Here is a 26817-nt window from a genome sequence, read left to right as displayed (position 1 = left end):
TTTTTCGTCCATCTTCAGTGGGTTTCCTCAGTGTTGTTGGCTCTTCTTGGTGGTGTGTTTGTTTGGGATATATAGATATACTCATTGCTTGTGTAGACATATCTTCGGTAAATTAGGGTTTGATTCTTAGCTGTCCGGTGTCTACTTTTTGAGGTAATGGCTGATAAGAAACCAGTAATGTCTGAGATTGTTCCTATGGTGTCAAAAGTAACTGAACATAAGTTGAATGGATCCAACTACAATTCATGGAGATCAAATCCAGGAGGTGTTGTTTGCTATTATTGTCATAAACCTGGCCATACGAAACGTGAATGCAGAAGATTGTTGAATAAGGGTCAGAGGATGCCATCACCCTTTGCACATGTCGCCTCTACTCCTGATAATCTTGACAAGTCAATTACGATTTCTGCAGGGGAGTTTGCTAAATTTCAGCAGTATCAAGAGTCATTGAGGGCATCATCTTCTACTCCCATTACGACCATCGCAGAGACAAGTAACATTTCTAAATGCCTTCTTTCCTCCACGTCAAAATGGGTCATTGACTCTGGCGCTACAGACCATATGTCAGGTAACCCCAGTTTATTCTCTACCCTTTGTACATCTACCTCTTCACCTAATGTCACTATAGCTGATGGAACCTCCACTCCTGTTTTAGGTTCAGGAACCGTCCATCTCACTGAATCAATTTCTTTGTCATCATTTACCAAATTTCTCATTTAATTTGATTTCGGTCAGTAAACTCACTCGTGATCTTCATTGTTGTTGTTGAAATACGTTGAATTAGCCCTAAGGACATTTTTGTAATTTATACTATATTTGCTAAATTAGGGTTTCACCTCATTCTATTTATATCTGAGGTTGGGTCTATTGTATGTATGACATTAAAATAATAAGTCCTTTTCTATCGTGGTTTTTCTTCCCTGAATTAGGGTTTTCCATGTAAACTCCTTGTGTCGTCTTCTTTCTCTTCTATTTCAATATGGTATCAGAGTCAGGTGATGAAACCCTAGCCCCAATAGAAGAAACTCAGTCATCAAACTTGATAGGTGAAGGTACACTGACTAATGAGGTTGTGATTCAAGCAGTAGTTGACCGCTATCTCCGAACCATCATCCTAAGTGGCGCAGCCGAACAGATCCAGCCAGCGAGCTGAACAGCAGGTGGTGGGCTTGCTCCAGCCGGCGCGCCGATTAGCTTCCAGACTCGGCCATTCCAGCCGAACACCATCGATGAAGGTCCCTCAGCTTCACACGTTCTCTAGTCGGCGCACGCGAGTGATTTGTAGCCGATCGGTCCCTCGACTTCGCACGGGACCGAATTTGCTCCAGATGGTCTTGGGTTTGCTCCAGCTGTCAGGTCGGGTCAGATCGGCGCGATTTCTTCAACCCCGCAGCCGATCGCCAAGTCTTCTGTCTGTTACCCACCATCGCATCCGTCTGGGAGCAGCACCGATCACGGGTTGCCGCACTTTGCTGCCGGTAGACTTCCGACAGTAGCTTCTTCACAGTACCAGGGTGGACAGCTTATTCCTCATGTGTATCCAATTCAACCTCAGTTTCGAATGGGTGATTCTGTTGAAGAAAATCCCATGATTTTTGGACAGAAAAATTCCAGATCTGAATCTCATGGGAAACTCCAACAACAATTGGTTAGTCTCCAGCAACAGATGGCCACCCTGGGAGCCAGATTGAATGGCCGTGATTCTTCCCCGATGTATTCAGAAAATCCGGTATCAATGTTTCCTACTCTTCCTACTACTAATTTTTTATCTGGAACTATAGGAAATTTTGCAGGAATGATCATGGGAGAGAAACTGAATGGGCAAAATTACTTCTCTTGGTCCCAAACAATTAAAATGGTTCTTGAGGGACGCCCTGAGTTTGGATATTTGACTGGAGAGATACCACGATCGAATCCTGGGGATCTTCAAGAGTGTGTCTGGAAGGCAGAGGATTCTTTGCTCCGCTCAATGTTAATCAGTAGCATGGAACCACAAATCGGGAAACCTTTACTCCATTCAGCCACTGCCCGAGATATTTGGGATGCAGTCCGACGGTTATATTCGAGACGTCAGAACGCATCCCGCCTGTATACTCTACGTAAACAGGTTCACGAATGCAAACAAGGGAGCATGGATGTAACGTCATACTTCAGCAAGATGTCATTGTTATGGCAAGAAATAGATCTATGTCGGGAGATCATCTGGAACTGCCCGCAAGATGGAATTCAATACTCCAAGATAGAAGAGGTTGAGCGTGTTTCTCGCAAGGTTGCACCCCAAATTTGATACAGTTCGGAGTCGAATACTAGGGCAGAAGCCAATACCATCTCTCATGGAGGTTTGTTCAGAGGTTAGATTGGAAGAAGATAGATCGAGTGCAATGAATGGGTCGGGTGTTACCACTGTAGAGTCAGCTGCCTTCGGGGTGAAGTCCGCTGGAGCTGATGGTGACAAGCAGAATAGTAAAACACCCCCAGTATGTGAGCATTGCAAAAAACAGTGACACACGAAGGATCAGTGCTAGAAATTGTATGGTCGCCCTCCGAATGACAAGTCGAAATCTGGGCGTGCTCTAGTGGGTGAATCAGTTGAAAGGGCCACACAACCTCAGACACAGCCTCCAGTGACCAACCCTGGTGATTCAGGTACCATAGGGATCGGAACAGTTGCTCAATCAGGTAACCCTCAATCTTTTAGTTCCTTGTTGAAGGGAATGAATTATGGATTCTAGATTCAGGAGCGACCGATCACTTGACTGGCTCATTCGACCAGTTTCTCTCATACTATCCAAGCGCTGGAAATGAGAGGATTCGAATTGCGGATGGGTCCTTCGCTCCTGTTGCTGGAAAAGGCAGACTGTCACCATTTCAGGGATTAACTCTGCAAAATGTCTTACATGTGCCCAAAATTTCTTACAACTTACTATCAATAAGCAAAATAACAAAAGATTTGAACTGTAGAGTTGTCTTCTCACCAGATACTGCTTTGTTTCAGGACTTGAGCTCGGGGAAGACGATTGGCACTGCCCGATATGACAGAGGCCTATATTTCCTTTCTGAAGATACTTCCTCCAGAAGCTTGTTTAGGACTAGTCTTTTATCTTCGTTTACTATGTCTGAAACAAATTATTTATTGTGGCATTTTCGTCTTGGACATCCTAGTTTTCAATATATGCGATATTTATTTCCTCATTTATTCCATAATGTGAATGTTTCTTCATTATCTTGTGATGTCTGTATATGTGCTAAACAACCTCGCGTATCGTTTGTTTCTCAACCCTATAAACCTACCCAGCCTTTTCACTTGGTCCACAGTGATGTTTGGGGTCCCTCAAGTATCTCTACCCTGTCTAGTAAACGGTGGCTCGTAACTTTCATCGATGACCATACTCGACTTACATGGGTATATCTCCTTGCTAATAAGTCCGAGGTTTTATCTACCTTCAAATAGTTCTATACCACTATATTAACACAGTTCAACACAAAGATTGTCATTCTTCGGAGTGACAATGGTCGTAAGTTTGTCAATCACACCTTCCAAAAATTCCTAGTGTCAAAGGGGATTATCCATCAAAACTCGTGTGCATATACTCCACAACAAAATGAGGTGGCTAAATGAAAAAATCGCCATCTCATTGAAGTTGCTCGTTCCTTGATGATTCCAGCGTCTCTCCCTTCGTACCTGTGGGGAGATGCGGTTCTTACCACAGCTCATCTAATTAATAGAATGCCTTCACGAGTTCTAAAGTTTCAAACTCCTCTTGAGTGCTTCAAAGAGTCCTATCAGTCTACTCGTCTTATTCCTGAGGTTCCTCTTCGCGTGTTTGGGTGTACAGCCTTTGTTCATACTCATGGTCCACACCGAACTAAGTTTGCTCCACGAGCTCAAAAATGTGTGTTTGTCGAGTATCCCCTTCATCAGCGAGGCTATATGCTTTCATCCATCTTCTAGAAAATATTTTGTCACTATGTATGTCACGTTCCTTGAAGATAAACCGTTCTTTCCCATTAGTCATCTTTAGGGGGAGACCACGAATGAAGAGACTAACAGTTCCACGTACTCCATACCTATTAGCTTCAATCTTGAGCCTAGTCCCAATATACCTGAACTTGAGCCTAGCCCTAATATTCCTGGACCTAGTCTACCTAGTCTTGAACCTAACTCTACTCCTGTTGTTCCCGTGTCGGTTCTTCCTACTAGACAAGTGCCCTTGATAACATACTATAGGAAGAATCTCAGAAAGGAAATTCAGGAAACCCCTGGTGTTCTATCGGAAAGTGTCCAAGCGTCGGAACCAGCTCAGGTTTAAGATCCCGTTGTTTCATAGGAGAGTCTTGAAGAGAAGTCTGGGAACATAGAAAATGATGAGACGAGCTCAAAGAAGGTTGAAACTTCATGAGGTAATGAGGTGCTGAAAGATCCTTAAGAAGATGCAGAATTGTCTCAAAAGTCTGATACTGAAGAAGGACAGACGAAAACTGACAACTATGATACCACTCTGAATATGCCAATTGCCCTGAGAAAAGGAACCATGTCATGTACAAAGTACCCTTTGCATAGTTTTCTAACCTATAGTAACTTATCTCCTGGTTTTAAGGCTTTCACTACTCAGCTGGATGCTCTAGCAATACCTACCAGTATACATGCGGTCATGGAAGTTCCCGAGTGGAAAGCAGCAGTAATGGAGGAAATGAGAGCTTCGAGGCATATAAGACTTGGGAGTTAGTAGCTCTCCCTAAAGGTCACAAAACAGTTGGTTGCAAATGGGTGTTCACAGTGAAGTATAAGTCTGACGAAACACTCGAGAGATATAAGGCAGGTTAGTTGCTAAAGGGTTCACTCAGACGTATGGGATTGATTATTCAGAAACTTTTTCCTCAGTGGCTAAGTTAAACACGATTCGTGTTCTTCTGTCTGTCGCCGTAAATAAAGATTGGCCCCTACATCAACTAGATGTAAAGAATGCCTTCCTAAATGATGAGTTAGAAGAGGAAGTTTACAAGAGTCCACCTCCAGGTTCCAAAGCTAAGTTTGGGAATCATGTCTGCAAACTCAAGAAGTCTTTATATGAGTTGAAGCAGTCCCCTAGGGCATGGTTTGACAGGTTCACCGTGTTTGTTAAGTCCCAAGGGTTTGTTCAAGGGCATTCTGATCATACCTTGTTTACCAAAAAATCACCCTTAGGAAAGATTGCTGTGTTGGTAGTGTATGTTGATGACATCATCCTATCAGTAGATGGCACGACAGAAATTGCTTAGCTAAAACAAAGGATGGCAGGTGAATTTGAAATCAAGGATCTTGGTAGTTTGAGGTATTTTGGGATGGAAGTGGCAAGATCAAGAGCAGGAATATCTGTATCTCAGCGGAAGTACACTCTAAACTTGTTGAAGGAAACAGGAATGACTGGATGCAAACCTATTGACACTCCTATTGAGGTCAATAGCAAACTGAAAAGCATTTCGAAAGGAGTTCCTGTGAATAAGGAGGGGTATCAACGCTTGGTAGAAAAACTGATTTACTTATCTCATACTTGGCCCGACATCTCCTATGCTGTGAGTGTGATAAGTCAGTTCATACAGAGTCCACATGAGGAGCACATGGAAGCTGTGACTCGAATTTTGAGATACCCGAAGTCCACCCCTGGGAAGGGCTTGGTGTTCAGAAAACATGACACACGGAGCATTGAGGCATATACTGACTCAGATTGGGCCAGATCTGTGACTGATAGAAGGTCAACCTCAGGGTACTGTACCTTTGTATGGGGAAATTTGGTAACTTGGCGGAGTAAAAAAAGGGTGTAGTGGCTAGGATAGTGTTGAGGCAGAGTATAGAGCTATGAATCTGGGAGTGTGAAGAAATCTGGTTGCAGAAAGTTTTATCTTATCTTCACGAGAGTAGTCCGGGGCCCATGAAGCTGTATTGTGAAAATAAGGCTGCCATTAGTATTACGAATAACCACAAACACCTACGGCCATCACATGCTCTAGCGTGTCGTCTCCTTTTGAAGAGCATTGTCGCTTGAGTCATCCGTCTATCTCTGTGTTGAAGAGTCTTCGTCCACAACTTTAACATTTATCTTCTTTCAATTGTGAGTCATGTCAGTTTGCTAAATTTCATTGTTTGAGTTCGTATCCTCGAGTCAATAAACGAGCTAGTACTCCTTTTGAATTAGTCCATTCTGATGTTTGGGGTCCCTATCCTGTTGAGTCCAAAGGAGGGTTTAGGTATTTTGTTACATTTTTCGATGACTATTCTCGTGTTACGTGGTTATATTTAATGAAAAGTCGTTCTGAGTTACTTTCTCATTTTTATAACTTCCATGCCGAAATTCAAATTTAGTTTAGTGGTATTCTTAAAATCTTACGGAGTGATAATGCTAAGGAATATTTCTCTCATACACTCAAATCTTATTTAGATGCCCATGACATTCTTCATCAATCTTCTTGTGTTGATACTCCATCTCAAAATGGGGTTGCAGAACAAAAGAATCGTCATCTCCTTGAGACAGCCAGAGCTTTGATGTTTCAGATGCATGTTCCAAAATTCTTTTGGGCTGATGTTGTTTCCACAGCTTGTTTCTTAATAAATCGCATGCCCTCTTCCATTCTTAAGGGTGAGATACCTTTTTGTACTTTATGTCCCAAGCAACATTTGTTTCCCATTCAACTCAGAATATTTGGTTGTACCTGCTTTGTTCAGGATGTTCGACCTCAGCATACCAAGCTGGATCCAAAGTCCTTAAAATGTATTTTCCTTGGTTATTCCCGTGTCCAAAAGGGGTATCGGTGTTATTGTCCTAGTCTAAATAAATATTTAGTCTCTCCTGATATCACGTTTTTTGAACATACCCCATTTTTTTCATCACCGTCTTTCTCTTCGAATAAGAGTCAGGGGGAGCATAAGGAATTAGAGGATGATTTCCTTGTCTACACAGTTATTTCTCCTTCCGATCCTCTTCTTGATTCATCTCTACCTGTGGCTACCTCTACTCTTCCTCCCATCGTTAAGGTCTATACTCGACGACAACCTCCTCCAGTTCCATGCTCTGTACCAGAGTCTTCTTCGTCATTGGATCCAGAAACGGGTGATGATCTTCCTATTGCTCTTCGTAAAGATAAACATACTTGTGTTCATCCTATTTCCTCTTTTGTTTCATATAACCATTTGTCACCTTCCACATGTTCATTCATTGCATCCTTAGAGTCTGTATCCATCCAGAAAATTGTTCATGAGGCTTTGTCTCATCTTGGTTGGTGCGCCGCAATGGTGGAGGAGATGACTGCCTTAGATGATAATTGTACTTGGGATTTAGTTTCTCTCCCTGCAGAAAAGAAGGCTATCGGTTGCAAATAGATGTTTGCAGTTAAAGTCGATCCTGATAGTTCTGTTGCTCGGTTAAAAGCACACCTCGTAGCGAAAGGCTATGCACAAACTTATGGCGTTGACTATGCTGATACTTTTTCTCCTGTAGCCAAAATGGCATCTGTGAGGTTGTTTATTTCATTAGCTTCAATCAATCATTGGCTTTTACATCAGCTTGATATTAAAAATGCATTTCTTCATGGTGATCTTCAAGAAGAGGTGTATATGGAGCAACCACCAGGGTTTGTTGCTCAGAGGGAGAATGGAACGATGTGTCGCCTTCTTAAATCCTTATATGGATTAAAGCAGAGCCCACGAGCTTGGTTTGGTAAATTTAGTCAGGTGATTGAAAGCTTTGGAATGCGAAAGAGCAGGTCAGATCATTCAGTCTTTTTTAAGAGATCTGAGGGTGGTGTCATCTTGTTAGTCGTATATGTGGATGATATTGTGATTACTGGTGATGATGCTTTAGGTATCCAGTCTCTAAAGACCTTTCTTCATAGTCAATTCCATACAAAAGATTTGAGCATGTTGAAATACTTCTTAGGAATTGAGATAATAAGAAGCAAGAAAGGAATTCTATTATCACAGAGAAAATATGTACTTGACTTGTTGACTGAAACAGGAAAGCTAGGGGCTAAGCCATGTAGTACCCCAATGATGCCCAACCTAAAGCTCACAAAAGATGGAGAATTGCCAAAAGATCCTGAAAGATATAGGAGGTTAGTGGGAAAATTTAATTACCTTATAGTGACTCAACCCGACATAGCCTATTCAGTAAGTATTGTGAGTTAGTACATGTCATGTCCTACAGTTGATCATTGGGGCTGCATTGGAACAGATTCTTTATTATTTGAAGGCTGCTCCCAGGCGTGGTTTATTATATAAGGATTATGGTCATATTAATATTGAATGTTTCTCAAACGCCGATTGGGCAGGATCTAAAGAAGACAGAAGATCAACCTCAGGGTATTGTGTTTTTGTTGGTGGTAATTTGATTTCTTGGAAGAGTAAGAAGCAAAATGTGGTGTCACGTTCAAGTGCAGAATCAGAATATAGAGCAATGGCACAATCTGTGTGTGAATTGATTTGGATATATGATCTTCTCGTTGAGTTAGGATTTGAAATCACCACACCGACAAAGTTGTGGTGTGATAATCAAGCAACACTTCATATTGCTTCTAATCTAGTTTTTCATGAAAGGACTAAACATATTGAAGTTGATTGCCATTTTGTACGTGAGAAAATTCATCAAGGGTTGGTATCTACAGGATATGTGAAGACTGGAGAACAATTAGAAGATATCTTCACGAAAGCATTGGATGGAAGACGTATAGATTATCTATGTAACAAGTTGGGCATGATTAACATATATGCTCCAACTTGAGGGGGAGTGTTATAATTCTATAATTAGGGTTTTCCATTCTTGTAAATATTTTGTGATATTTTTCTTTTCTATGCTTTGTACTCTTGTATATATTCATATCTTTGATGAATGAATAAAGCATTCTGATTCTTTCTCAAACCTAAGAGTTTTACATGATGCAAGGACTTCTAAGATTACAGCCTACTCTACTTGAAGTGTGCCAACCAAACAAGCTGCTGCCATGTATACTTGTGACAACTTTACACCATAGGGAGGAGTTCTCATTCATAAATCTCCATCCCCATTTTGCTAAGAGAGCCAATTTTTTTTCTTTTAAACCACCCAGCCCTAAACCTCCTTCCTCTTGGGCTTTAGACACCTACTCCCACTTGGTTAAGTGGTTTATTTTCCCCCCTTTATGTCCTTCCCAAAAGAAGTTTCTCAAAAAAATTTCTAATCTGGATAACATCTTTCCTGGCACAAAGAAGGAAGACATATAGTAAGTAGGAAGATTTGAGAGTACTGACTTACAAACGGTCGCCCTTCCTCCTCGAGATAGGTTGTATCTTCTCCATTTGTCTAGTTTGCCTTGAAATTTGTCAACAACTGCCTGCCAGAACTCCACCTTTTTTGGGTATCCACCCAAAGGAAGACCGAGGTAAATGAAAAGGAGTTGCTCAATTTTACAATTGAATCTAGCAACCACTGGAACTAGCTTGTCTGAATCTACATTTATGCCACAAAGTGCTGATTTTTCCCAATTAATTTTTTGGCCTGAACATCACTCAAAAAGATCAAGGGTAGCTCGAAGAGTATCTAGCATGGCATCTTCATACTTGCAAAAAATTTTAGTGTCATCCGCAAATTGGAGAATAGAGACATGGATTTTATCTTTACCAACCGTGAAGCCTTCATATCTTCCTTTTCATGCAAACGAGTGATCAGGGCATTTAGCACTTCACTAGGAGAAAGGGGTCTCCTAGCCTAATTCTTCTTGTTGCATTGATTCTTCCTCGTGGCCTGCCATTAATGGAGATGGAGAACTTTGGGTTGGCGATGCAGCCCATTACCCATGAGATCCAATTTGGATCAAAATCTTTTCCATAAAGCACCTTTTCTAGGAAGGTCCAATCCACTCTATCAAAAGCTTTTTCTAAGTCCAACTTAAGGATCCAACCTTTTTTCTTTTTTGATCTATAATCTTCTACGGCTTCATTGGCTATGAGAATGGGTCATTGGCTATGAGAATGGGTCAAGGATCTATCTCCTCTCAATGAAAGCACTTTGAGTAGGAGCTATTATACTTAGCATGATCCCTTTGAGTCTTTCAGCTAATACTTTTACAATTATTTTATACGTAAAGGTTGTGGACTGATCGGCCTGAAATATTTTACTTTCACCGCATCTACCTTTTTTTAATTAAGCAAATGAAGTTCTCTTTAACACAAGAGTTGAGCTTTCCATTGCTATAAAATTCATCAAACAATTTTGTGAAGTTATCCTTTAGTTGATTTCAAAATTTGAGGATGAACTCTGGTGTAAAACCATCTGGGCCTGGTGCCTTGTTTTTTCCCAACCCCTTCACTGCCTTTCTGATTTCTAGGGTAGTGAATCTTGCCACAAGCTGCTCATTTTGGTTTCTTGATACTCTAGACCAGTCAAGATTAAGTGGTACGGGTCGAGATCCTTCACATTTTGAGTAAAGAGAGGAGTAGAACCCCAAAATGAGATCTTCAATGTCACAGTAGGATCTGGTTGGTAAACCTTGGTCATTAATCAGTTCTGCTATTAGATAGAGAGAGATTGTCTACTTGTTTTGATAACTTTCCCATTCTCTATAAACAAAAAGATTGTCTTCTTGTTTTGATAACTTTTGATTCATAATAAAAACTTTGATTTGATTATAGGAGAAAGTTTTCCTTTTATCTTTCTAGGCTACATTAATTTGGTATCAGATCAGCCGTCTGGGCCAACATTGACTGTCACGGTGGAAGACCAGGAAACTCTTAGTGACGTCGATTGCAAGAGGGAGCTTCATGAGTTGCGCTCGTTGTTTAATAGTCCACATCTAAGGGGAAACTCTTTAAATTCTAGAAAAAAATGTCTATAAACGATGAAGAAGAAAAGGTGTTGGGTGGCAGGTACTCATGATGAAGAAGAAATGAAGTTATAGAGACAAGGGCAATTTTGGTATTTTCTTCCAAAATAACCCTAATGGAAATTTTTACCGCATTGGACCTAGTGGGCCACATCAAGCAAAATTTCAAGTTTTATTTTAAAGAAGATGGCTCAAGAATTAAATTTCATTTCAAGTTGAAGAAATGTTCATGGAGTATCAATTTAATTCCAACTTGGATTTGGGAGATTTTACACCAAGAATTTTCAGTTGGAGTCTATCAATTATCACACTCAACAAGCCAAGAGAAGACAGCTTCACTTAATCACCTCGAACTCCAAGACGAGAACTTTCACTTTGCCATTTGGATTATTTGTTTATTTCGTTCATGTTCATTTTAAAACTCGAGGACAAGGTTTTTTTTTTTTTTTTTTTTTTGAGGGATAGAATGAAGTAATAGGATTAGAGTAAATTAGGGTATTATAGTCAAATTCTTAATTGATTAGGATTGGGATTAATTATCATGATTGATTAGAGTTAGGATTAGTTTCCTTGGTTTATTAGGATTAGGATTAGTTTCTTTGATTAATTAGGATTATGATTAGGTTGCTTTTCAATTCTCTAAAAATAGAGAGATTGTCTTTCTTGTTTTGATAACTTTCGATTCATTTGAATAAAATTCTCTCTTGATATTCCATAAAGTCTAGGGAAGGCTTCTTTGAGGGGAGATGAACCAAGCCAACTATCATTCCAAAAGGAAGTGGAATCTCCATCGCCTATAATGCTCACAACATTGTCAAGAATCAAGGTTTTTTTGTTGTACATTATATTTCCAGGGACCTTTCGATAAATTAAGCTTGGAGTTCATGAAGAGAGGGGATGGTCCATATTTAGTAACGAGGCACCTCCATGGAGCAATTTTCTCCCTTTGGAACCTCCAAATCTACTTGGCCAAAAGGCTACGATTCTTTAATTTGAGGTTAATTCATCCAAGGCCCCCTATACTTGCCAAGGCAGCTTGATTATCTACCATTTCAAAGAGTGAAAGCCTTTTTTATCCTTGTTACCATTCCACAAGAAGTTCATCCTGAGTTTTTCGAAGTGAGCTGTTGCCTTAGATGTTAGCTTAAAAAGAGAAAGGTAGTATGTGGGGAGGTTAAGGAGAGTTGCTTTTATCAACATTAACCTTCCTCCTTTCGAAATACGAGTGCCACTCCGACCCTTTAATCTTCTCACCACCTTTTCAGTGATGGATTCCCATAAGGAGATAGTAAAAGGTTTACCATTGAAAGGTAAGCCAAAGTAAGCAGAGGCTAGTTTCCAATAGCCAAGGTCGTGACCATGCTCATTATCCATGTTTATGCCCATGAATTTAGATTTCAAATAGTTAACACCAAGACCCAATTTGGATTCAAAGAGACGAATAGTATAAAAAGGGAAGAAAGCTTTTCCTTTTCAAAAAAGGAGAAAAGGATTGTGTCGACTAGGTCCTCATTTCCAACACCAAATTCCTCACTAGTACCATTTTTGACTTCTTGAGAAAGCATCCTACTGAGACAATCCACCACAATGATGAAAAGAAAAAAGGAAAGTGCATCCCCCTATCGAAAATATCTAGAATCCATGACTTTTCCCCTTGGTCTACCATGAATTATGATTATTACAAAAAAGAAGGTTGTTAATGATACACAACCCTAATATCCATCTTCTCCACTTGCTACCGAAGCCTTTAGCAACCAATAAGTTATCCAGGAAATCAAAGTCTATCGTATCAAAAGCTTTCTCGGTATCAAGTTTAATGACCACTCCATCTTTTTTAAATCTCAAGTATTGATCAATCAGTTCATTAGCAATCAAGGATGCATTAATAATTTGTCAATCAGCCATAAATGTCATTTGGTTTTCTTTAATAGGGAGGGAGCACTTTCTTAGGTCTTTCTAATATGACTCTGGCAATGACTTTATAGAGGCAAGTGGTGATGTTGATAGGTCTATAGTCACTCATAGGCCATAACTTTAGCATTAATTTTCATGGGGATGAGGAAGATATAAGTCTCGTTAAGATTTGCATTGATAGCATTCTCAAAAAAGTCATGAGTCATGGAACACCCTCTTAATATCAAACTTAAGGACGCTCCAAAGCTTTTTGAGGAATTCTGTGGTGTATCTGTCGGGTCCAGGGAAATTTTTGTTCCTCAAATCATATATGGCTTTCCATATTTCTCTTCCAGTAAACGGGACTTTAAGCGCCATGGCTTAAACGAGAGGAATGGGCCCAATTTTTATAGGTGGAAGGCTCCTATTGTTTGGTCTTTTGGTGTACAGGTTTTCCAAGAAATCAATAAATTTCGGCCTCAATTTCATGATATGTAACAAGACGCTTACCATCCCCTGTTAGATTTCAACCACTATGGTCTTCCTTTTGCACGAGGACATCCACAGAAGCAGATGTTTTTGTCACATTTAATGACTCATTTTAGTTTGCATTTTTGCCACCACATGATTTCTTCTTTGTAAGTAAGAGTTGATTACCTCTTTGATATACTTTTTTCTTTGATTTCCATACACGTCAAATTCCAGTTTTTCCTCCAAGTCGTCAATGCGATCAAGCTCATTCGAAAGATCTGTTTTTTTAACCTTGGTGCAGCCAAAAGTATCTTAGTACTAATCTTTAAGAGCTATCTTGAGATCTTTTGGTTTCTGAATAAAGTCGTGCCCTGCCAAACCACTCCGTTGATTGTTATTCCCCAATTACCAAGATGCTACTTAAAGGTATGATGTTCCATCCACATATTCACATGTTCTCAAATTTGAAGTATCCAAGGCCCCAATGTTAAGATTCAAGAGTAAGAAGGATCAAGTAATGGTTAGAGGTAGATCAAGGCAGTCTCTTGACAATGGCAATGTTGTATTTGTCTATGCACGATCCATAAATAAGGAAACGGTCTATTAGTTTCACAACAATCTTTTGCGAAAGTTGGATAGAGTATATTTATAGGATAGTAGAAGCCTAATGAAAGCATTATCCTCGATGAACTTGTTAAAAAGATGCATATTTTTTGTTCTCAACTCGCCACTCGTCTTCTCAAAAGGCCATCTAGGCTCATTGAAATCACCCCTACTATCCAAGTGGTCATTGCAAAGGTGTAATAGATCATATAATTCTACCTAGAAAGATCTATCTTCTAATTTCGTCTCCTATCAACCAAAAGAAATAGTCATCAATGAAAGCAATTTGAAGAGAGAGTTATTACGTTCAATGAACTCCAATTACTTGTGTTGTTGGATCATTCCATAAGATGAGAGTACCACCGGCTTTATTACAGGCATCCAGGGAGGCCCAAGCTATGTGTCCCGAGCTCCAAATGGTTTCAGTGAGAAGACAGTCGTAGTCTCTATTTTAATTCAACATGGATAATTTGAATTTTTTTCATATGATTAATTCAATGTGGACAATTTGAATTTAAAGAAAAATTACTCAATTTACCTAGTAAAGGAAAATAATTACTAATCAAATTATGCACATATATAATTTAAACATATTTATTATCTTGCCCATTAAACAATAAATTTTGAAATTTAAATATATAAAAATAATTGATAGATTAAAAAAAGAGGCAAACGAGGTGGGGTTAGGGATAGCTTACGAAGAACTTTTTTCTCCACTCTCTTCCCCATCCCCCGCCTAAACGGGGATTTCCTATGGGGCTTTGTCTCCACGGGAAAATGAACTCCTCTAGTTAACAGTGGTGGTATAGTATGGTGTAATGGGGCCAATAGAAGGGCCCAAATGAGTGAGAGGAGGCAAGTTGGGTATTCGAAGAAAGGGCAGGCAATGGGCAGGGAGAGTCAGGTGAGATAAATGACTTCTTTGTACAATGGGGGCAATGAAGGGTTGGGGGGATCTGATTGCCTATCAACATAAAGCGATGGCATTAGAAAGCATAGTCTGGTTAGACTACTCGTTGGCCCGTGTTTTTATTTCTCAAAGGTTTGGCTTTGAACCCACGGATTCCAATGATGTATCCGATGAAGTTTTTCCGCTTGTAAAATGGATCAACAATAACAACCAGCTCCATTGAGGAGAAGGATGGCAGGTGTAGTCGCCAGCAAGAATCCTGTGTGGTTCTCAGTCACCCTTATACAAACTTCCATCACATCCAAGCAAGACAAAGTCTTCTTCACAACTTTATAAAACCCCCGCAAGCATTGCCAATATATTTTCAAAGGTATCAAATGCTCCATATATCCAATGGCAAGTTTCTGATCTTTATCCAACCTCCATAAGAAAGGGTCTTTTTGGTCTCTGGAATAAGCTTTGTGCCCCCATTCTTCAAACCTCACCTAGAATTCTCCAAATGCATGCCAACCACTAATAGTTGATAGGCTTGCTACTTGCACAGGATTTACGCAAACAAGGATGGCTTTATTGGCTTGTACAGGCTAATAGAGCAATGGTCATTGATATTATGTTTGAGGGCATACAAAAGTAGATACCAGTCATTGTCAAAGTGATTACGGATGATGATGGTAAATCCAGTGTGGCAAGGTCAAATGGACAGGTTTATGGGAGGTTTGGTGGTAGCTGGAAGGGACTCATTTATGCAGTTTTGGTGGATGGTTTTGTAAGGAGCATAAACGAAATGTGGGATGGCTAAGGAGGGTGGGTGGGAATTTATGGAGGTAGATGGGGAGAGGAGTTAGAAGGTACTGACAGTACAATCTATAAAAAAGGTGCCACCCTCTTTTGTTATCCCCTGCAAGAACGATGAGCTTGGAGCAACCTCCGTGACTTTTAAGCTTTGCAATCACAGTGCATGGCCCCGATGGTTAAGTTTTTCCACCCAAAAGACATGACTGTCAGAGTGTTCTTCCTCAAAAATTTTCTGATTGAAGGGCAAGTTGAGCAGTTGTTTAAAAGTTGAGGAAAGCCATAGCAGAGTGTTGTGGTGAAGGTTGAAGGAGAAAAAACGGTCGTGTTGATGTTCGGTGAGGTGAAAAGGCTTAGCATTGCATCTTTTTTTGTTCAGAGCAATCAAGAAAGATTTTTTTATCAAAAGAGGAGAAATGGGATTTTCTCCCGATCATTGGAGGGATGGTGAGCTTGCTAACTGAACAGTGGAGAGTCATGTTGTGGCTTTGTGTTTGAGAAGGAAAGGTGAGGGGGTGGTGGGATGGGAGAGTGTTAGGAACCTTCCTAACAAGAATGGTACTAAAAGATATAGAAAAACTAAAGGAAAATTCAATTATAGAAACATAGGAAATGTATTGAAATATGCTATAAACTCACAAACTAACAAGATAAACCCTAGCCTTTCGAAAGGGCTAGTCTCTCCCAAATTCCCGAATGGAAATTCCCACCAAATTCTTCCCACTCCCCTCCAACCCCTCTCCTTCTATTTATAACTAAAATCCCTAACAAACTTCATATTTAATTACTCATTTGCCCCTTCTAATACTTATGCTAATATTTACTAATAATCCTACTATTCCCAAGACTAGGGGTCTTACATTACTCCGCCCTTCGAAGACACCTTGTCCTCAAGGTGTGCTTACAAAACACAATCACAAAATTGGGCAACTTCCTTTTTTTTTTTTTGTGAGAACCCAAAACTCAAACCAGCATAGCCTTCTCTTCAGCCTTGATTATAAATTGGGCTTTGATTTCTTGGCTTGGTTTAAGCCCAACAAACATCCCATGAATCCACTTTCTTCATTTCTACCGGCGTGATTCTCTTTTAATGGGCTAGGCCCATTATTAGTTTGCTGTCCAAAACAGCACAACAACCTTCTCTTAGGTAACTCCCATCGCCCATATAACAGATATTGAATATAACAACCCTTTTTAATTTGGAATGCCCCACACCAACTCTTCAAATGTTGGGCCCATAACTCATTATCTTCATTAAAAATAATAGTGGGCTTCCAGTGATTCATTAAGACCAGCTCATTATACAGTTGGCCAGCCACCCAAAATGATGAAGGCCAACAAGGCCGTGTCAAGATAGCCCACTTTCTTCCAGAGTTTTCATCGTCCAGCCCCATTAATCCACCCATTCCAGCCCATTCTACCTAAAAGTCAAGCCCATTCCAAATGAGACCTTTGAAGTCAAAAAATCCAGCCCATTCCACCCAAAAATTAAGTTGGATTTTTTCCATGACCATGGACCCACATTCTGACACTTCCCATGGGTAAAGAATCTCTCCCTTTCCTCACCACAAAATTTCCACCTGCGTCTTCCCCAAGTGTGCATCTCTATCTGCCAGTGCGTCCTTCGTCGCCGATGGGTTCCGGCCACCATTCGTTGCACTACTTCTTCTCGAAACTTGCAACAACCCTTTTTCGGAAGATTCAAATCTAGCCACCCATGTTGTCCCCGTCGACAATGACCCCTCTCGATTTGGTTTCTTCTTTGGTTCGCAGGTAGGTTCTTCTTTATCTCTTTCTTCTTTCGATTGCCCTCTCGCGTTCTTATTGGTAATCTTTGTCCCCTTGTCTTCGATGCTTCTGCCTCCTTTGATCTGTGTTTCCACTTCCACCAATGTCTTGTCTCTGACCATCTCATCCTTAGCCGCTGACGATAGGCACGAACAATCAGGTTTCTCCTCTTCTTCGTTCAAGTTTCACATTCGATTGAGTCACTACTGCAGCCCCTACTTTGCACCTCTTCTTCCCACAATTGGTCTTCCTGGTTACAAGTCGTCTTCTCTCTCCATCTTGGCCAAAACTTGCAACGATGCTTTCCCCAGATCATCTTCGCTTGTCCCGTCATTCGCCGCTTCATCTTCCACTTGCCATCTTGTTTTTCCGCCGGTACTTTTCTTCTTCTTCTCATCCTTCTCTCGCCAACTGCCACCATTTTCAATGTTCGATCGCTTTTCTTTTCCTTACCTTGTTGCTTTTCCAACCATATGTTTGTTGATAAGTTCTCTCTCCCCTCTGGATACTGCCTTTTTGCCCTTGTCTTCTTTAATGATGCCTTTGTCCTTCCTTCCGTCTTAGCTTGTTGATTCATTATTCCTTGCTTTTTATGAGATCTTCTCGGGTAAGATCAACATCATCCAACAACTTTTCGAACTCAACCCGACAACTATTGAACAAGATTTTCCTTCACTGTTTTGATGGCTGCTAGTCTTTTTTCTTCTCTTTCTCTATCTCTTTGCAAAGACTCTTTGATCATTTGTTGTATTGCCTTCATTTCTTCTTGTATCTCCAACAGCACTGAATCTAGCCTCTGACCACGATCCATAGAAGAAACAATACTCCCAAGAAAGAACAGCTCTGATACCAATTTGTTAGGAACCCTCCTAACAAGAATGGTACTAAAAGATATAGAAAAACTAAAGGACAATTCAATTATAGAAACATAGGAAATGTATTGAAATATGCTATAAACTCACAAACTAACAAGATAAAACCCTAGCTTTTCGAGAGGGCTAGTCTCTCCCAAATTCCCGAATGGAAATTCTCACCAAATTCTTCCCACTGCCCTCCAACCCCTCTCCTTCTATTTATAACTAAAATCCCTAACAAACTTCATATTTAATTACTCATTTGCCCCTTCTAATACTTATGCTAATATTTACTAATAATCCTACTATTCCCAAGACTAGGGGTCTTACAGAGAGTTTCTAGAGAGAGGTTTAGGTCCTCCACAAGTTCTGATATAATTGTAAAACAGAAAAAAGAGAAGTAGTAATTTCTGACCTTTGCCAGTGCATTGAAAAGGGTGGCACTAACTCCAGGAGTACTAGCCATTCTCTGTCCAACCGCTGCCAAAATGCTACAGTTTGGAATAACTGCAACCTGAGGATCACATTATATTATGATGAAAGAAAGAATACAAGTGGCATACAAAAGAAGATGTATAGAGAGTTGGGTTCACATAAACAGTCATACAAGTTATATTCTGTTTTATTCATTTTACCCAATAAAAATTCAGTTTCTTATTAAAAATAAATAAATAAATAATACATAGTATATTCTGATGAAAACAGAAAACCTAAAATGTGGGCTTGGGAGAAGAGCCTCAACAAGCCAAAGGGACCTAGAAAACCCACTCCAATAGGCATATGGTCAGAATAGAGCCATAAATAGTTTAGTAAAAGTTCCTATACTTTTATTTTTATTTGCACAAATCAATTAAATTATTCTTAAAATCATTATGTTAGGCCTAAAAGCCAACTTCAAATTTCAACAAGGTATATTTTGCTTTAGTTTAAGTTAGGGGTATAAAGGTAAGATTAGTATGATATTAGTAAGGGCATAGGGTAATTAGCAAGGGGTGTCTTGGTAATAAATAAATGGAGCTATGGACCTTAGAACAGGTGGATTATTTTGGTGAGAGTTCCCATTGTGGACGTTGGAAGAGAGTAGCTCTTTCAAAAGGCTATTGGTATATTGTAATTTCTTCACCTATATTGCAAGTAGTTATCTTTAATGTTTTCTTGTATTTTCTGTGTTTGGGTACCTAACAGAAAGCTAGACAATAATAAGTTACCGTCAATGTTCTTTCTGCTTGGACTTTTTTTTATCAAATCTCTCATGCACTCTCATCTTCTTTAACAAAATTGATAGTACTCATCAAAAGAAAAAAGGAGGATAGATAAGTGGATCTATACATCCATTATATATGAGTTATTCCATTCCTCCAATGCATCAGAGTGATCTTCTTCATAGATCAATTAAATAAATTATCCAAACCCAGACTGCATCCATCCAGTAAAGAATGGAAAGGAAAAGTCTGAACTTTTTGGTATGCAAGAAACATATAAAAAGAAAAAAATCTGACTCTTCAGGTCAAAACAATTAATCGAACCAAACAAAAATACCTGAGAAAGGCGCCCGGCCTCTAAGGCTTGACGGAATCTAGATTTCAATGCCTCAGCAACAGCTTTCACTTCCTTCTCAGGCACCGCAAAACACACAGAATGTTCACTACTAGCCTGCATTAGCCTTCTAATAAGCATCATACAGTAAAGTCAAGACTAGAGGTAAAACAGAAGAGTTAATGTTGAATCACCTGAGAAATCATAATAACATTAGCTCCTACATCTTTAACAGCACCAAAAATGGCATTGGCTGTACCTGGGACACCAGCCATACCAGTGCTGGAGAAAAATTGGGGGAGGGGGTATGGAAATGAGATTGAGCTATCGATGAGAAAACGCAGAATCAAACATACTTCTAGACTAAGACAAAGATGGATAACTAACAAGCAATTATACTCACCCTTCAACATTTACAAGGGCGACATTGTCTATTGTTGCAAATCCCTTAACAAAAGACACTAGACTCTCACTTTCCTCATCAACCGGTTGACGGCAGATCTTTGTGCCAGGTGCAGAGAGATTGAAAATATTTCTTATGATAATTGGGATGTCATATCGCATTACTGGAATGATTGTACGAGGATGTAAAACATTTGCACCAAAATATGACTGCATGCCAATATGATATATATCAGAGAACCAAGAAGCGGAGTTCTATTTTCATTATAAAATACAACAATCAGATTTACCATCTCCCAGGCTTCCTGATAGGACAATGTTTTTAAAACAACTGCCTCCTTAACTGCACAAGAAATAAACCTCATGATATAGGCTATAGCAACATTGCACACTAATGTTATTTCAACATTCCCAAAGAAACTGCTTTGATGAGAATAAAGATAAACTTGCATAAACAGGGCAGATATATATTAAAAGAAGAGACAGAAGCTGGATGCATATAACCACTAAAGTTCTAATATATAGCATCCAACGTATTATTTTCTCGATAATATGTGGGCTGGGGGAACCAAACCTCTAACCTCAAGGTTGATAGTACAAGTTTTATGCCGATTGACCTACGTTCATGTTGGCATATAGAGTTTTAAAATACAAACATAGAGATTTCAAGTACAATGTACTTAAATGTTTCATCTAGTTTTGAAGTTAAGCAGAAAAGTAAAACACATACCTTTTCTCGGATCTGCACTATAAACACCATCGACATCAGTCCAAATCGTGACTTGCCGAGATGTTAGCAAAGCACCCATTATCGCAGCAGAAAAGTCACTTCCATCTCTCTTTAAAGTAGTGGGTATGTTTTGATGTGTACTGGCAATAAAACCAGTCGCAATGATTATCTTGGATGAGTTTTTGGAATACCATTGCTCAAGTCTTTTCTCAGATTCCAAAAAGTCTGGATCAACTTGATTTGAAGAAGTGGGATTTACTATCAAAACTTCCCTTGTATCCATCCACTTGCAATCAAACCCCCTCTGAGGAAACACTTCAAAGGATCGGTATCACATATTGATAATAGGATGGGCTAGCTGCATTAGAAAAATAGAAAGAAAAAACGAATGCCGCACCTTTCTAATAACAGCTGACAACATACTAGCAGACCATAACTCTCCATGTCCTACAACAAAATCTGTAAAGGATTCCATAGCATGGCCAGCTGCAAGATGATATGAAGCAAGTCACAGGTCAATGTACTTTTTACTTTGGAAGGTCAACTAGTCGGGAAGGGGAAAAAAAAAAGCCCAACAACAATGCATCAAATACTAGCAAGGGGATCAAAATTATAGTAACCTATATAGCAGAAATTACCATCAGTCAGAATGAAATATAAAAAATTTGAACTAGCAAACACTGATATCAGAGGGATTTTCATCAAATAACTCCAGCTATAAAAAAGGCAAACTTCCTAATCCATAGTTGAGGTATTCATAACTAGAAATGAAGCTGAAGAATAGAAACTAAAAAAAAGAGAGAAAAAACAACTGAATTGGAAAGATGGTCCAGCATTACTTAAAACAATGGTCTCCTGCGCAGTATGAACATATTAAAAGCACTCCTGCTTCCATAACCGTGCAAAAAACCAAACAAAGTTGACAATAGTTGTAAGAGTAATAGTAAAAGTGGAAAACGAGAGAGTCACAACCATGTCATACCAAGAAAGTTGTTTCCTTGATTCCTCATTAAGTATAATACACAAATATATATGGTTTATTATTGGGTAAAACCTAAATTACAATCCAAATTAAATAAAGAAAAAATATATAAAGTAAATATGGAAATATTTCCTAATACCCCCTCCTCAAGTTGGAGCATGGGGATTGCAAGTGTCCAACTTGTGCACAAGATAAAGAAATTCATCACAAATGTAATGACAATCAAATTCAATGTGTTTTGTGCATTCATGAATCATGAAAGACTGGATTTTGAGCAGCAATATGTAATGTCAACTGACTGTCACAAACTAAATTTATTCCATGAGGATGATCTATCCCAAGACTTCCAAATAACACTTTAAGCCACTTGTGTTCAAACGTAATAGAAGCCATTGAGCAATAGTCGGCTTCTGCTTACAAACAGGACAATGTTTGCGGCTTCTTGATTTTCCAAGAGATAGGGGAACAACTAAGAACAATAAGCCAATCGGTGAAAAAACGACGAGTCAAGGGACAACTCTCGCCCAATCTGTATCACACTAGTCTAATAGGGGGAGATCACAACTAATGGAAATTCATCATGAGAGTTTATCAATAATGACTCCGATAACCTCTTCTTTTTTGGTAAAAGAAACTTTATTAATATGAATAAGGGGAAGATCCCGAAGAATTACAATAGAGATTGCCAATTATTGACTAAGAAAGATAAACTGAAATGAGTGAAAGGGTGCTGTAATGTACACCAATTACACCAAGAAAAAACAGTAGATAAAACTAACTCAAAAAACCGAACAACTAATGGAAATAGGAATCTCCTTTACATTCCTACTAGAGCAGATTCCATGAAGCTCAAAACAAACTTCATGATTACTTTTTATTTTCCTTTTTGTAATATACACTTTTGGTCAAGTTTATGTGCAAAATCTTGAGAGAAGACTGAAGGTCAAAGCACTTCAATAAAAATGAACCCTGAATTTTGAATCCTCCAAATTCGAAATAGATACTGACCTAGATGATTCAAACATCCAGTCGGCAAGAAAATCAAGTGCAGAATCAATCTGGCCTTTGTTTAATGATGCCCCATGCAAAGTTATTGGAGTTTTCACACCATTTTCCAACATAACCATAGCCCACAAATTCTTTTTCCCATCTGATAACACCAACCAAGGTGCCTTCTAACTGCCATAAACAGTAAACCCCCAAGAGATCCACCATCATGAACAGGAAATCTCATAGAATGAATCGCAATGGCAGCAGTAGCACTATGCTTGCAAGGAACAAGGGGAAATACGGTTTTTTGAGAGAGTTGAAAGTAGGGCAGATATTGTGCTTGAGAGGCTAGGAGGTCATTCTTGAAGGGTTTGAAATTTGAAGCGGTGAAAATAAACGCATAAGAAGCACCAGAGGCATGGGGAAACCAATATTGGAGTTGAGAGCGAGAGATTAATGGAGAGAGAGGGAAGGAGAGAGGAAATCTTTGTAAGAAAATTTTAATATACATTAATACATGTTAGCCACATCATTCAAAACCACATATTAGCAAAGCCCGGGCAACACTTCATGGCCTTGTCACCACTTAAGACCATTTAGAATCATTTTCTAAACCTCAAGAACTAAGGTGACCCTTTTGAAATCTCAGGACCAAATAGACACCAAACTCAAACCTCAAGGACCACAAATGTATTTACCTTCTTTTTTACATACTCATGAGTGTTTGGGTCAACTTGCATGCTTTTCAACTATTCTTACAGGGCAACAGTCTAACCCTACCATGTTTGGTTGTCAAAGAAATTCATAGGATATTAAATTTTAGGCAGGTGGTCACTATGATTTGAACGAGTTCTCTCTAAGCCCCTTATTATTTACATGGGCCTTATAAACCAATAAGTCAACCATGGTTGTTAACTTTATGACTACTAACAGTGGCATATGCTATAGAGATGCTAGAAACAATGTAGGATAATCTGCAAAACCATGCAAGTACCAAATCTCATATGTCTTCTTCAAAGTAAATAAATCTAATCGTCAACTTAAAGCCTCATTCAAACCAACCAGAAAACTAGTAACATATTCATTCTTATATTCTTCTACAATCTTACTAATTGACAACTTTTGGTCTTTATGCAAGCAATCACAGGTATGCAAAACTGATCAACGCATGGTCAAGGTCAATGATGTAAGAATATATCTACTTACCAATATAGATTGCACGAAGCATAGCCTTCAGATTATTAATATCATGATGCAACTGTGATAAGAAAGTGGCCAGTTCATCCCCATCAAGCAAATCATGTGCTGTTGATTTATGCTTTTCTAGAACAGCATCCAAGGCAGATACATAAGACTCATCCCGTGATTGAGCCTTGTTAATGAGGTCATACATCATATCCGTCACTTTTGACATTGCAGAGACAACTACCAATTTCCTCTCTGAATCATCATTAACTATTATTTCAGCAACATTCTTAATCCTTTCTGAGTTACCCACACAGGTGCCACCAAATTTATGGACGGACCAAACATCACCCTTGGGAAGTTGAACATTTTCAGTGGTTTTTTCCAATGAGACATCTGCTAAGAAATGAAAAATCATGAAATTAATGGGTAAATGTATATTAGCATCCTAAAGGAAACCCATGATTTTTAATAATTAATGAAATAGAAAGCAGTCAATGGACCTGCAATGGAAGCACATATCTCTTTCCTTTGTGTCCCTCTTCTCGCCCGCTGACAGACAAGGGCCATTCTATGACAATAACACAAAACATACCATCCTCACGTATTCAAAAATCAAAATGCACTAAAAGATGTAGAGTAAAATCTTTGCAAGTGGTAAATGTATGCTCACTAAATTAGTATTTTCAATTTATCAAAGGAAGTATCAGTAAAAAGGAGGATGAATTATAATGATAAGACTTGTCCAATATTTTACTGCTATGTCCTACTCCCCAAAACTCGTCCAACATTTTGCTCCTATGTCCTGCTACACAAAGCTAGTAGTTGTGCCACTATAGCCATAAACAACATCCCCTCAACAGATTGGGGGAGTGCATGGGCCACAAATAGATGTCCTAGGCCCTGTGTTTTTCTTTTGTGTCCCTACTATTGGACCTCTGACCTTTGGAATTGTTAGAAATATTTATCAAATTTATTATAATATTATGTTCAAAAACCCTTCATATGGCTTATATTACCCATAGAAAGTTCAACACTCGTAATTAAAAGAATATCTCCCAAAACTACCATCTGACAATTGAAGCAAGGACGAGCTTTTCAAATTAATATATATATATACACACACACATTCTATTAATATAGATACATAATTCATTCGGTATCATCTAACCACTTAGCCTAAAAAGACAAAAGCTTATATTGCTCATAAAATCTGTCTAAACGGAAAAAGAATACATTCACAGATCTCCATGCACAACCCAGTTCCCCCAAACCCCCGCCAAAAACATGAGATGGTAAAAGGAGACACAAAATAAAATCGAAAATGGACAAGATAATGATGGATGGTTAATCTAATTCAACACAAGAAAAACAGACCCCAATGGAAAATCACAACGACCGAACACAGAAGGATCCTAGAAGTGAGAAAAATAAAAACCGTCTGGCAAGTTATGCAAGCATTACAAAAAAGAAGCTTCAGCTTTTACAACAAATAAATTTTCCTGATAAGCTTTACCCTACTGACTTATATCAAAGAAATGACAGTAACTGCAGGATACAAACGCTCTGCTATTCACAAGCATCAGCTGAGAATAGTGCAACTTCACAAGTGCTTACTATACCATAACCAACTGTTACATAGCGCATTCTAAAACACCACTATCCTCAAAAGGAAACTGTATCCTCTTTTGACAATGAAAAGTTAGTTTCTTACCCAAAAATAATAAAAAAAAAAATACAATTAATTTCAAAAGGCAACTACATTCTCAATTACAACAGAACAATCCTCAACTAACAAGCTCCAGCCAGACCACTCATCCATATGTTTCAATTAGAAAAAACAGTCGAAACCAAAAAAGAAAGAACAACAACAAGCAGAAAGAAACATAAGAAGAAATTGAAAAAAAAAAAATGATGAATGAGTTAAACACAAAAGAGAAGAAATGTTCAAGAAAAACTTCAATAGGTAGACGCCAAACCAACTGTCAGACTCAAAAAGAGCCAAAGAACCAACCCACAAACACAACACAACAGATCTTCCAGTGCTTTAAATTACAAAAGAAAACAAAAAACCCAGCTGAAATTAAGTTCCTAAATCCCAACCCATCTCAACAAATCCAGTTTTCACCACACCCAAAGAGAGAAAAAACAACTCCAGAGCCGGGAAATTCATACCTATGAAGCTTAGAACTTAAAAGCGAAATGGGTTGTCGGCATTTTGAGTGGGAGTATATGATATATTTGGGATTGGACTCAATGGGCGCTGTTTGAGGCGATAGAAGATGGGATGAATGAGATAGCACATAGGAGAGCGACGCCATTAGAGATTGAAGAAATGGGGTTTTACAGAGCCGGCGGCGGCGATATGTAAATCAGTTTGTTTAGTTCTTGTTTGTGGGCTATTGGGATTTCATTCAAGTTGATGGCCGCTGCATGACAAAGGAGAAGGGAAACGACGGACTGGTGGTGGGATGATATGCAACGGTTCAAATATGTCAGATAGCACTTTCAACCAATCATACAATGCCACGTGGAGATATCGTCAACTTGCTCATACGAGTAATGGTGTGCATTGATGTAGCAAAGCATTTGGGTTTTTCTTTTTTTCTATTTCTATATTTAATTATATAATTTTTCTACTTATTTTGCTTCGGTATTTGTTTTTTTTTACCCTTCAAGTAAATGATGTGGTAAAGAACATTTTAAATGTGAATATCCAACGAGATATCGATGTCACACTTTTCTGGACATTTTGAAAAATTACAATAACGTAAATGTCGATAGCTGAAAAAATTATAAATATGAGAAACTCATTAAAGTTATATAATTAAATTAATATATAGTCATTTCACTC

At 38.9% G+C, this 26817-nt stretch overlaps 1 protein-coding gene across 1 annotated transcript in view; it reads right to left on the bottom strand.

The window, feature by feature from the left end:
• Positions 1-26428, bottom strand: part of LOC120079677 (bifunctional aspartokinase/homoserine dehydrogenase 1, chloroplastic-like) — a 35655-nt gene extending 9227 nt beyond the window's left edge. The window contains exons 1-10 of the mRNA XM_039033978.2: positions 26139-26428; positions 24467-24534; positions 23985-24359; positions 21204-21292; positions 20807-21110; positions 20367-20419; positions 20078-20286; positions 19869-19956; positions 19678-19791; positions 18554-18652 (exon numbers count right to left, since the gene is read on the bottom strand). Coding sequence (XP_038889906.1) covers positions 18554-18652; positions 19678-19791; positions 19869-19956; positions 20078-20286; positions 20367-20419; positions 20807-21110; positions 21204-21292; positions 23985-24359; positions 24467-24534; positions 26139-26284 — 1545 coding nt within the window. The 5' untranslated portion in view covers positions 26285-26428. The remainder of the gene's footprint in view (positions 1-18553; positions 18653-19677; positions 19792-19868; positions 19957-20077; positions 20287-20366; positions 20420-20806; positions 21111-21203; positions 21293-23984; positions 24360-24466; positions 24535-26138) is intronic.
• Between the last annotated feature and the right edge of the window lie 389 nt (positions 26429-26817).

Source organism: Benincasa hispida, chromosome 6 (genome assembly GCF_027475165.1).
Source record: "Benincasa hispida cultivar pf3 chromosome 6, pf3_genome.v1.1, whole genome shotgun sequence".
NCBI lineage: Eukaryota > Viridiplantae > Streptophyta > Magnoliopsida > Cucurbitales > Cucurbitaceae > Benincasa > Benincasa hispida.
This window is presented reverse-complemented; position numbering and strand designations above follow the sequence as displayed.